The 12,636-nt window shown below is 37.2% G+C and overlaps 1 protein-coding gene across 1 annotated transcript in view; it reads left to right on the top strand.

The window, feature by feature from the left end:
• LOC135202144 (uncharacterized) overlaps positions 1 to 12,636 on the top strand; it is a 187,951-nt gene that overhangs the window by 19,923 nt on the left and 155,392 nt on the right. Inside the window, 3 exon segments of the mRNA XM_064231395.1 lie at positions 1,956 to 2,211; positions 2,509 to 2,672; positions 3,177 to 9,252. Of these exon segments, the coding sequence (XP_064087465.1) occupies positions 1,956 to 2,211; positions 2,509 to 2,672; positions 3,177 to 9,252 (6,496 nt within the window).

Consider the following 12,636-nt stretch of genomic DNA (forward strand, 5'->3'; position numbering starts at 1 on the left):
AAGTCTTGAAAAGGAAGAAGGTTTAAAGAAATGGAAGTAATTCCCTCTGAAATTGGGGGAAAACAAGAAGGAAAGATTTCCCTGAATAGAGGATGTTAAAATCTTGGAAAGGAGGAAGGTTTCAGGAAATGGAGGAAATATTGAAATTGAAGACCAAGAGGAAATATCCCTGATAGAGGATTAGGTCTGAAAAGGAGAAGGTTTCAAGGAATGGAAAGAACCATCCCTGAAATTGAAGACGGAATTTTAAGAAAAGATCCCCTTGAATTAGGAGGAATGGTGATTTCTTGAAAATGGAAGAAGGTTTCAGGAATGGAAAAAATATTCTGCAAATTGGAAGACAAATGAAGAAAGTTCCCTGTTTGAGGAAGTAGTTCCCTATAAAAGGAAAAGGTTTCAGGATGGAAGAAACATCTGAAATTGAAGCAATGAAGAAAGATCCCTGATAGGAAGGAAAGTAGTCTTGAAGGAGGAAAAGTTTTCAGGAATTGGAAGAAATGTTCTGAAATTGAAAGACAAAAGAAGAAAGAATACCTGATAGAGGATGTAAGTCCTTATAAGGAAAGGAAGGTTTCAAGGAATTTGGAAAAAATATCTGAATTGAAGAACAATGGAAGAAATATCACCTGGAAATAGGAAGTGAAAAAGTAATCTTTTTTTTTTGAAAGGAAAAGGTTTCCCTGTAATGGAAGGAATCTCTGGAAATTGAAGTAACAAAGAGAAAGACCCTTTTGGGAAATAGGAGGATGTAAGGTTCTTGAAGGAAGGATGGAAGGTTTTCAAAGAATGGAAAAAAGTATCTGGAAATTGAAGACAAGTTAAGAAGAAAGATCCCTTTGATAGAGGAAGTGAGTCTGAAGGAAAGGTTTCAGGAATGGAAAAGGAAAACGTCTGAAATTGAAGACAATTTTGAAAAAGATCCCTGATAGGAAGTAGGTAAGTTCTTGAAATGGAAAAAGGTTTCCGGAATGGGAAGAACATTCTGAAATGTTAAGACAAAGAAGAAAGATCCCTGAAATAGGGATGTAAGTCCCTTGAAGAGAAGAAGGTTTCGAATGGAGGAAATATCTGAAATTGAAGACATGAAGAAGATCCCTTGAAAATAGGAGGAAGGTTTAAGTCTTGAAAAGGAAAAGGTTTTCATGGAATGGAAAGAAACGTCTGAAATTGAAGACAATGAAATAAATATCCCCTGGTAAGAGGGGTAAGTCTTGAAAAGGAAAAGGTTTCAAGGAAGTGGAAGAAACGTCCTGAAATTTGAATGACAATGGTAAAAAGATCCTGATAAGAGGAAGTAATTCTTGCAAAGGAAAAGGTTTTCAATGAATTTGTAAAGAAAATCTGAAATTGGAAAGGAACGAAAGAATAAAGATTCCCTGAAATAGGAATTATTGCAAAAATCTTGAAAAGGAAATAAGGTTTCAAGTTACCTGGATAAATATCTGAGGATTTGGAAGACAAAGCAGAAAGATCCCTAAATAGAGGATGGAATTCTTGGAAAAACGGAGAAGGTTTCAGGAATGGAAGAAAATATCTGAAAAATTGAAAGACAAAGAAGAAGATCCCATGAAATAGAGGATGTAAGGTCTTGAAAAAGGCGAAGTTTTAAGGAATTTGGAAAAAATATCTGGAATTGGAAGAAAATGAAAGATCCCCTGGTAGAGGAAGTAAGTCTTGAAAAGGAAAGGTTTCAGGAATGGAAAAACAAATCTGAATTGAAAGACAATGAAGAAGGATCCCTGATAGAAGGAAGTAAGTCTTAAAAGGAAAAGGTTTTCAGGAATGGAATAAATATCTTAAATTGAAAAGGACAAAGAAGGAAGATTTCCCTGGATAAGGGAATTGAATGTGAAATCTGAAAAGGAAAGTTTTCCATGAAATTGGAAGAAATATCTGAAATGGAAGACAAAGAAGAAAGATCCCTGATAGAGGATGTGAGTCTGGAAAAGGAGAAGGTTTCAGGAATGGAAGAAATATCTGAAATTGAAGACAAAGAAGAAAGATCCCTGATAGAGGATGTAAGTCTTGGAAAGGAAAAGGTTTCAGGAATGGAAGAAATATCTGAAATTGAAGACAAAGAAGAAAGATCCCTGATAGAGGATGTAAGTCTTGGAAAGGAAAAGGTTTCAGGTATGGAAGAAATATCTGAAATTGAAGACAAAGATGAAAGATCCCTGATAGAGGATGTAAGTCTGGAAAAGGAGAAGGTTTCAGGAAATGGAAAGAAAATCTGAAGTGGAGCACAAAGAAGAAGATCCTGATAGATGCTCGTGAGTCTGGAAAAGAGAAGGTTCTCAGGAATTGAAGAAATATCTGAGCGGAAGACAAAGAAGAAAGGTCCCTTAGAGGATGTAAGTCTGGAAAGGTAGAGGTTCAGGAATGAAGAATATTCTGAAACCTGAAGGCAAAGAAGAAAGATCCCTGATTAGAGGATTAAGTTTGAAAAAGGAGAAGTTTCAGGGATGGAAGAAATATCTGAAATTGAAGACAAAGAGAAGAAAGTTTTCCCAGGAATGGAAGAAATATCTGAAATTGAAGACAAAGAAGAAAGATCCCTGATAGAGGATGTAAGTCTTGGAAAGGAGAAGGTTTCAGGAATGGAAGAAATATCTGAAATGGAAGACAAAGAAGAAAGATCCCTGATAGAGGATGTAAGTCTTGAAAAGGAAAAGGTTTCAGGTATGGCGAAAAGGAAATAATAAAGGGAAATTGAAGAAAACCAAAGGAATGGAAAGAAATCCAAAAGGAATAGAGGAATTTGTAAAAGGTCTGGAAAAGGGAAGAAATTGGGGTTTCCCAGGAATGGAAGGAAATTTATAAGAAATTGAAAGAACAAAGAAGAAAGAATCCCTGATGAGGATGTAAGTCCTTGAAAAGGAAAGGTTTCAAGGAATGGAAGGATAAGTTAAATTACTGAAATTGAAAGGACAAAGGAAAGGAAAGGATCCCTGAATAGAAGGATGTGAAGTCCCGCGGAAAAAGGGAAGAAGGTTTCAGGAATGGAAAAGAAATTAATCCCTGGAAATGGATGACAAAGAAAGGAAAGAATTTCTTCTGAAATAGAGGAAAAATGTAAGGTCTGACAAGGAAAAGGCTTCTGGAATGGAAGAAATATCTGGAATTGATGAAGAAGAAGAAAGATCCCTGATAGAGGATGTGAGTCTGAAAAGGAGAAGGTTTCAGGAATGGAAGAAATATCTGAAATTGAAGACAAAGAAGAAAGATCCCTGATAGAGGATGTGAGTCTTGGAAAGGAAAAGGTTTCAGGAATGGAAGAAATATCTGAAATTGATGACAAACATGAAACTGAAGGAAGATTTGAGACAGAGGATGTAATTCCTATTCTTGGAAAGGAAATATCATCAGGGATACAAGAAAAATCTGATACTGGTGACATACATGAAACTGAAGAAAGATCTGAGATAGAGAAATTAGATTCTGAAAATGAGGAGGCATATGAAGCTGAAGAAAGATCTGAAGTTGGGGACAAAAGTGAAACGGAAAAAAGAATAGAGATGGAAGGAATGCAGTTTGGAAAGGAAAGGGGAAGTGTAGGAGAAGAAATATCTCTCACTGATGATAATTATGAAACTGCAAAAAGATTTGAGGTGAAGGATTTAAGCATTGGAAGTGAAAAGGCCTCTGAAATAGAAGAAATATCCGATGTCGACGAGAATCTTGAAGCAGAGGAAAGAAGCAGGGCAGAGAACATAAGTTTCAGAGAGGAACAGGCACCTGAAACAGATGAAATATCTGAAACTGGGGACAAATATGAAACGGAAGAAAGATCCGAGATAGCTGATGTAAGTCTTGCAGAGGAAAAGCCATCTGATACAGAAGAAAGATCTGAGATTAATAGTAGGTATGAGATAGAGGATGTGAGTCTTGGAAAGGAAAATGCATCTGAAAATGAAGAATTGTCTGAATTTAAAGACAAATCTGAAACTGAAGGAAGATCCGAAGTAGAGGATTTAAGCCTTGGAAAGGTTGATGTAGCTGGCAGTGTATGTGAAGATGAAGAAAGTTTGGAGATAGAAGGCAGAAGCCTTGAAAGTGGAAAGGCATCGGAGGTTGACCAAAAATCTGGAACTGATGACAGTTATGAAACTGAAGAAAGATCAGAAATAGAGGACCTGAGTCTTCGAAAGGAAAAGGAGTCTGAAATAAATGACATATCTGAAACTGACGACAAAGATGAAGCAGAAGAAAGATCTGTGACAGAGCATGTGAGTCTTGTAAAGGACAAAGTATCTGGAATAGAGGAAAGATCTGAAATTGAAGACATATCTGAAGAAGAGTCTGAAATAAAAGATTCAAGTCTTGGAAAGGAAAAGTCCTCTGCAATAGAAGAGAGTTCTGGAGCTGATGACAGGAGTGAAAGTGACGGAAGACCCAGTTCTGAATTATACAAAACAGAAGGAAGATCCATGCTTGAGAAATTAGCTGTTGGCATGGAAACGGGTTATGGAGTGGAAGGAATATCTGAAACTACTGAAAGATATGAAACTGAAAGTTCTAAGAAAGAGGACCTGAGTCTCAGTAAGGAAAAGACACTTAATGTCGAAGAAATATCTGAAGTGGATGAAAGATTTGAAACAGAAGAAAGATCACAGGTAGAGGATACCAGTCCTGGGAAAGAAATCAGTGACGTATCTGAAATTATCAAAAGATCTGAAATTGAAGAGAGTTCAGTGGTAAGTCTTGCAGAGGCTGAGACGTCTGAAATTGAAAATTCCGACATCGGAGATAGTTCAGAGACTGAGGATGTAAGTCTTGATAAGGAGAAGTTATCTGAAACTGAAGGGAGATCTGACATTAAAGAAAGATTTGAACCTGAAGAAAAATCTGAAAAAGGGTATGTTGGTGTTGAAGAAGGAAATGTTTCCGAAATTGATGAAATAGATAATGTAGAGGGCAGACAGAAGATGATGGAAAGTGAGCCTGAAAACGACGAGTACAAAACTAAAGAACCAATTGAAATCAAGGCTGAAGACCAAGAAGAAAACAAGGCATCTGAAGCCGAGGAAATGTTTGGGATTGATGACACACCTACCGAAGGGCAATTTGAAAAAGAAGAGTCGGAAATTGATGAAATAAGTGAAGGTGCGAAATCGTCTGAAATGAGAGAAGTAAGTCTTGTAATGGAGATTTCCATTAAAACTGAGGAAATGTCTGAAATAAAAGATATCAGTCTTGATATGGATGATCTTCCAGACAATGAAGAGGCCTCTAACATACAAGGATTGGGTTATCAGGTAGATTATGCTGAACCTGAGCAAACCAATGACAGGGAAGAGTTGACCAGTGAGCAAGAGGTATCTCCTGCAATTGAAAATAACCTTAAAATACTGGATATGGATTCTAAAGAGGACGGATTAATTGAGTATGATGTGGCAGAAAAGAAAACAGAGGTCCCTGAGCTTTACAAAACAATTAAAGTAAGTTTAAAAGTTGATTATTCAGATGAAATGGAGAAAACTCCACGTGAAATGAGAGAAGTTGATGATAAAAAGGCATTACCTGAGACTGGAGATGCTGAAACTTTTGAAGCAGAGAACCCAGATGCTGACGTAGGTGAAGTGAATCAGACTGAAGAAATACCCGCGTTGAAGAAGAAGATTCAGAAATGTGTGAGGTTTGATGAGGCTTTCGAAATTTATGAAGTAAGTCAAAAGTATGGGTCAGATGGCAGTGATGAAATATCCGAGATCAGCCAAGACACTGGAGAGCTAGACAACTCTGAGGAAGTGTCGAAGGGAGAAGATATAAGCCTTGAATCAGAAAAATCTGATAAAACTGACGAAGTACTTAAAGTGCTAAGGAGTCATAAAGTGAACACATTACATAAAATGAGCGCATTAAAAAGACTAGGACGTGAAAGAACCTGTGATACAGAAAAGGAAAGGCATATAAAGGTTGACCTAAGTGAAACAGAGGACACATTGGAAAGAAACGATCAGACTCCCGAAAAATTGGCATCATTTGAGGGTAGAGAGACACCAGATCTTGAGAGAAGCTGTAAAGACGATGACCTGCTTAAGACTGAAGGCACAGATAACAAAAGTAAGGGCCAGATAAAAGAAAATGAACAGGAACTGTCTGAAGACACATCTTTCTCAGAAGAAAGTAGTATAAGTGAGGGAATTAGAAGGAGGTTTAGAATTCGCAGATTACGTCGCATAGCAAAAAGGCGAGCAGAAAACTCTGAAGAACCATCTATTTCAGAAGAGAGTGCGAGTGAGGGCAACTGGAGGAGATTTAGAGGTCTTAGACTAAGTGAAGATAAAACGAAAGATAAACCAAGACCAACAGATGAGACTTCTTTATCAGAAGATGAAAGCAATAGTGAAAGAATTGAAAAAAGATTTAAAGGTCATAGGTTAAGTCAGGGCAGTAGGGAGAGGGAACAAGATCAGCATGAACTTGAAGAGATAGCTTTTAGGAATGTGTACGTAAGAGGCAATAAGGAACCAAGGGAACTCTCTGAAACATATTTAGCTGTAAGTGAGGGTGAACAGCCAAAGGTCAACATCGAGGAGGAAAGTGAGGAGGGACCCAGAGAGAGGATAATTAAAACTGAAGCTCTTGATTTAGTTGGCAAAGAATCTTTGGATCAGAAAGATGATGAGAGCAGTGGATGGGAAACTGTTTGGGAAACCGAAGAAGAGGCATCAGAAATAGTTGATGAACCAGAAATAGTGAGTGAAGCAAGTGGCACAGGGAATACAGAAAAATTAAAAAGCAAACAGAAACACCTGCTAGATTCTCCCTCCGATTTAGTACCGTGGCAGTTAGAGGTTCTTAGGCTGAGACATGCGAGACGGGGCAGGGGAAGAAACAGGAATCGAGGGTTATGGGACATCGTATTAAATCACAATCTCTTAGCCAAAGAGCAAAAGGGGAAGGAGAATATGAACAGTACAAATAGCGTTGCGCCTGCATATACTGGTAGAGGTCAGAAAGAGAATTCTGTGAGGGATAAGGCATGCGTTTTTGAGAAGAGGGGAGTATTTGAAAGTGATGAGTATGATGGTGTGAAAAAGGAACTGTTAGATGAAGGTGCGCCTGGAGGTGAGTGTGGGATGCCTGTTACAATCCAAGTCGAGGATTTGGATGGAGTGGAAACACAACCAACAATGGTGTCGAGCTCCTTTGAACAGAGAGCTAATGGTGGACTGGAAGCCTCCTCAGTAGGTAACAGACAGGAAAAAGCTGTCATACCTTCAATCTGCAATAGATTACCATATAAACCTCTTCTTGTTTCGGAGACTGATATTAAAAAACTGGTTCAAGACGATGAATGTGCTTATGTGAATTCAGTTGGTGGTCTTGCTGTTCCTCCCAGTGATTATCATCATGAAGAGAGCTGTCAGGGAGATTCAACTTTAGATTTTGACAGTATTTTAAAGATGGAATTTGGGGAAAAAGAACTTATGGATCATGTAGCAGCACATGTTGACAATGGTGCTGAAAGTAAGCTTTCAGGAAGAAAAGAAAAGATAGAACATGATTCACGAGAAACCGAAGACGAAGAGGAGGATATATGTGACTTCCTAGAGGAAAAGAATGACCTTTTGTTTGTAAATGATGAAGTTGACTGGGATTTTGCAAGTGACAGAGATGGGGAGGACAGTGGAAGCGACTCTTTTGGGAGAGAAAGATCTGAAAAGTTGGTGACAAATGATGACATTGTTTTCATGGATGCTTGGAGTGATAAGGAACTGTTTGAAGAAGGTCTTGTTGTAATGAACGATCCTTTAAACCTAGAGGCTTCTGGAGACTATGAGTATGGTTCAGACAGTAGAACTGATGAATGTGATATCGACGAAATTCTCAATGAGATAAGTAATCTGATTGCTGAAGAATCAATGAATGAAAGTTTGAGAATGAGTGCTACTTCATCGTGGAACCCCTCTAACGAAGCCTCTGTCAAGAGAAGAAAGGACAGCAGTGATGCTGAGGAATTACTAAACGAAATAAGTTGCCTGATTGCAAATGATTCTGAGGAGAATGGTGCAATGGCAAAGGCAATTTGTAAACAACAGGTACCAACAATAGTAATTACAAATGCTCAGCCGATGTTCGAAGAAGACTTGAACAGCACCAAAAATTATTTATATAGAAGCAAACATGATGAAGTATCAAGGGAGCTGAAACGCTCAGCAAGTGCTTATGACCTGGAGTGGAAATCAGACACAGAAGGGAAGAGTGAATTTGATAAAACAGAAGACCTAGAGGAAATGCTCAATCAAATTAGCAATTTGAGTGAGAATAAATTTAAAACTGAAGAGCTTCAAGATCTGAGCATTAGCATCGACGGCTTACCTACTGGAGATATGCACAGCGAAGTTGATGGTATGGAAAGCGTAGGAAGTGAAAGAAAAACTGTTGGCAGCGATCTTGAAGACATTCTGAACTCTAAAGATTACCAAAATGTACCTACACCTCACAGTGAGTTTCAGATAATGATAGTTAATACGGTTATTAACGTAGAACAGCAAGATGGCCTAAATGAAGATAGTGAAAAGAGAACTATTGACAGTGATCTTGAAGATATGCTCAATCCATTCAGTCCCAAAAGTGGTGATGAATCAAAACACAAAGAAATTACTTGGAGTGAAAGTGTAAAATCTTACAGCCCAGTCAGTTTGGACTGTGATGAACACTATAGAAAGTTTGCAAAAGGAAGAGATAGTGGTGATGAAACTGACATGAAAAGTGACTGGTATGCAGAAGAATTGGAAAATGAGAGCAAGTCATGGAAAATATTTGACAATTCGTCGAGTACAGATGATACAGATAGAAATGCTGACAGTCCAGACAGCAGTCAGAGTGATTTAGAAGAAAATGGAAAACTAAAAGACAGTTGGCAGCATGGCAGTCCTAGAAGTGCAGCCAACACTGGCGAGGGAGACATATACTGTACAGCAACTGAAGCCAAAGACACAGCTATGCAAGTAAGAGGTGGTTCCAGAAGAGCTTTAGGTCCAATCATTGGTGAGAATTATCTGGCTAATGATGAAGTAGCCAAAATTTCTGGAGGAGCACCTTTTGGGAATGATGCTGGAGAATTAAAGAGGGATGTTGACGATGACGTCTTTAGTGACTTCGATGACGTCATGTGCTCTGAGGGACGTTCATTGACGGACTTCGCTGGTGCCCGCAGCAAGGGGTATTACACCTTGTGTGCCCCTTCCTCGCCCTATGCATCAACGAATCCGTCCCTGACCTCTCATACTACGACGCTGGAAGGTATGGCATTGGGTCAAGTTCGCTCATGACACCAAACAAGCAGTTTTTTTTTTTTTTAGTTCTCTCTCACCGCATTTGGACAGAACTACCAACACCCTCCCTCTCCCCCAAAAGCCCCCCCCAAGGGCCAAAAGAACCCTGGTGGCCTATAGGTTTTGCAGGCTACCCTTAACTTCTTTTTGTTTTGCTTTTTGAACTTCTACTTGATTAGTTACCTAGACAATAGTCCAGAGCAGTATGTCTGGGACATCCTGTTATCCTGAAATAGCAAAACCATTATCTGGATGTTAGTTTATTATTTTGTTACCTGGGTGTGTTTGTTTATCCTCTAAACTCCTGCTTTTCCCAAATTCTAAATTCCATGATATACCTGGAAAAGAAACCCTGGATTTGGAAAAAAAGAGAAAAATAATACAGGCCTCAGCTAAAGTCGCAGAAAGCCTAGTTTGATCAAGCGTGTTCTTATCCCCTAAAAAAAAAAAAATGAAGTGTGTTCGTTTCATACTTTAATTTGTTATTATCCCTTTCCCAGTCCCCCTGGCCCCTGCATGAGGTGAGATTTATAGCTAGGCCTCAGGATTAGACATATAGCATAGTGCTTTTCAAGTGATGGTGGCTTACGCTCTTTTACTTAGTGGCGAATAGAGCTGTGAATATTTTCTGTTTCCTAACCAATATGTGTATTTATATAGCTCATTAGTCGTTGCTTTCGTTGTTAACGGCTTTTGCAGTTTTTCTTTACTAGTTTTGATGTGTTTATCAATAGACTGATGTTTTTTAATAAGTGATGAATATATTTGTCTCCTTTTAAAATATGTTTTTAGGTGAAATCACATAATATGATTCATTATTATTAGACTTGTAAACTTGAAGAGTAGATCCTAGGTATTGCTATTATTATAAAAATAAAACTGAAGTAAGACATAGCACATTATGCTGAATTTCCATCAGAGGTATCGAGATTACGCCGGCATACTGAAACCACTCCATAAAACTACTGAAACCAACCCATAAAACTCACTTTCTCATCATCTCGTGTGATTGAATGATGCTACTTTAAGCTGTGCATGAATATTTTTTTGCATGCATACATACCATATCAGAAGAAACAAATGCCCCCTTTTTTTTTATCGTTTTTAATCGTGCTTGCTTTCAGGAATTTTTGTAGCGTCATTTTTGTAGCGTCATTCCTTGTAAGAGGGGCTGAAGTCATTTGGGAATATTTGAAGATTGTCTCTTCTCACGTTTTTTGTCCACAATCTGATACTGGATTAATGTAATGAAATATCCGGCGTCTTGACCATAAGAAGATAAAAATGAAAATAAATGGAAAAAAAAAATTAGTAGAAAATAAAAATATACAAAAAAGTGAACATTCTTCGGCAGAACTTGTCTAGGGCACAGTTTTACGACAAGTCTGTGTCAGGCTCCTGACGCTTGTATAAATAAATAAATATATATTATATAATATATATCTATATATATATATATATATATATATATATATATATATATATATATATAATTCTATATCTATATATATATATATATATATCTATGTATATATATATAATTATATTGTATATATAATATATATAATATATATATATATGTATATATAAATATTATATATATATATATATATATAATATATATATTAGCGACGTCTTCCTTCTCCTGTCAAAGCCAAAATCGATTATTCGGGATTTTTTCATTCTAAGTCGACTTTGCGCATGGAATGTTTTTCTGACTTGCCTCGTAGGTCCCAGCACTCGTCCTTTGGCCTCAATTCTATATTCTATCTATTTAATGTCTCATCCGTATGAACACTAACTATACTACATGTCGAAGAAGTTTATTAGCTTTTGATGTAGCCGAAGAAAGCGTAAACACACACACACACACACACACACACACACACACACACACAAGCACGCAGCGCTATCTTTTGGCACCAAAAATAGGACAGTGTCACTCGGACACCACTTATACTACAGGTAATGTAAGGGAGTAGTAATGATTGGAAAATGATCACTGTTTAGATACCTTAAAAACTACATGTTTTTTATTTATTTATTTTTTATTAATAGAAAGCCCCAGGAACCATCGCTATTTTGGTCGACGCAGGTAGGCAAAGGGCCAGCGGAAAATTTGATTTTGTAAAGCCCCGTCGTACCCTAAAAACTACATGAATTTATTTTTCTTTTTTAATATAAACCCCCAGGAACCATAGCTATTTTGGTCGACGCAGGTAGGCAGGCGAGTGCCCAGCGGATAAACTTGATTTTTTGTAAGGCCCTGTCGTACCTTAAAAACTACATGATTTAAACCCCAGGATCCATTGCTATTTTGGTCGACGCAGGTAGGCAGGCGAGTGCCCAGCAGAAAAACTCGATTTATAAAGCCCGTCGTACCTTAAAAACTACATGATTTAAACCTTAAAAACTACATGATTTAAGCCCCAGAATCCATTGCTATTTTGGTCGACGTAGGTAGGCGAGGGGCCAGAGGAAAACTTGATTTTTTAAAGCCTGGTCGTATTTTATTCTATTGCTCAAGAACTAAAGTCTTTAGGCAAGCGCTAATTTCGGTCAGCGCGGGTTGGTTAGTCGATTTCGCCGGAGGAATCAATTTTAGCGCTGAGGTTATTTTCGTCCGCTGGGCAGGTGGGACTCGGCTCTTAAACCAAACTTAAGAAGAGTAGAAGAAGAAGAAGAAGAAGAAGTAGTAGTTAGTAGTAGTAGTAGTAGTAGTTTCACACACACGTAGCTTTTCAAGATTAGCTTCGGGGCGTAGTAGGGATGGTCGAAGTTCTGGGGGGGTGGGAGGGGGGGTGGCGGACGGTATTTCATTGCTCTTGATTGCCTTAGTGCCAGGTCGTTATTGATTTTGTTCTAGTTGATGTCACTTCAAGGTAGGGTTGGTGGTGATATTTTTTTAGAACAACTTATACATTACACACACACACACACATATATATATATATATATATATATATATATATATATATATATATATATATACACACAACATACATACATCATACATACATACATACATGCATACATGAGTACTTGTTCTTGCAGCGGTCTTTATGGTTATCAATTGACTATTGGTTTCACGGGTATCATGCGTTCGATATTAAGTGATAATTGTGTTCTTAATGTACATATTATATATATATAATATATATATATTTATATATATATATATATATATATATATCAATATATATATGTATATATATAATATACGATATATATAGATATATATATATAATATATATATATAACTATATATATGATATATATATATATATATATATATATATATGATATATATATGTATATAATATTATTTATATATATATACTAATATATATAT

Source organism: Macrobrachium nipponense, chromosome 30 (assembly GCF_015104395.2).
Source record: "Macrobrachium nipponense isolate FS-2020 chromosome 30, ASM1510439v2, whole genome shotgun sequence".
Lineage (NCBI taxonomy): Eukaryota > Metazoa > Arthropoda > Malacostraca > Decapoda > Palaemonidae > Macrobrachium > Macrobrachium nipponense.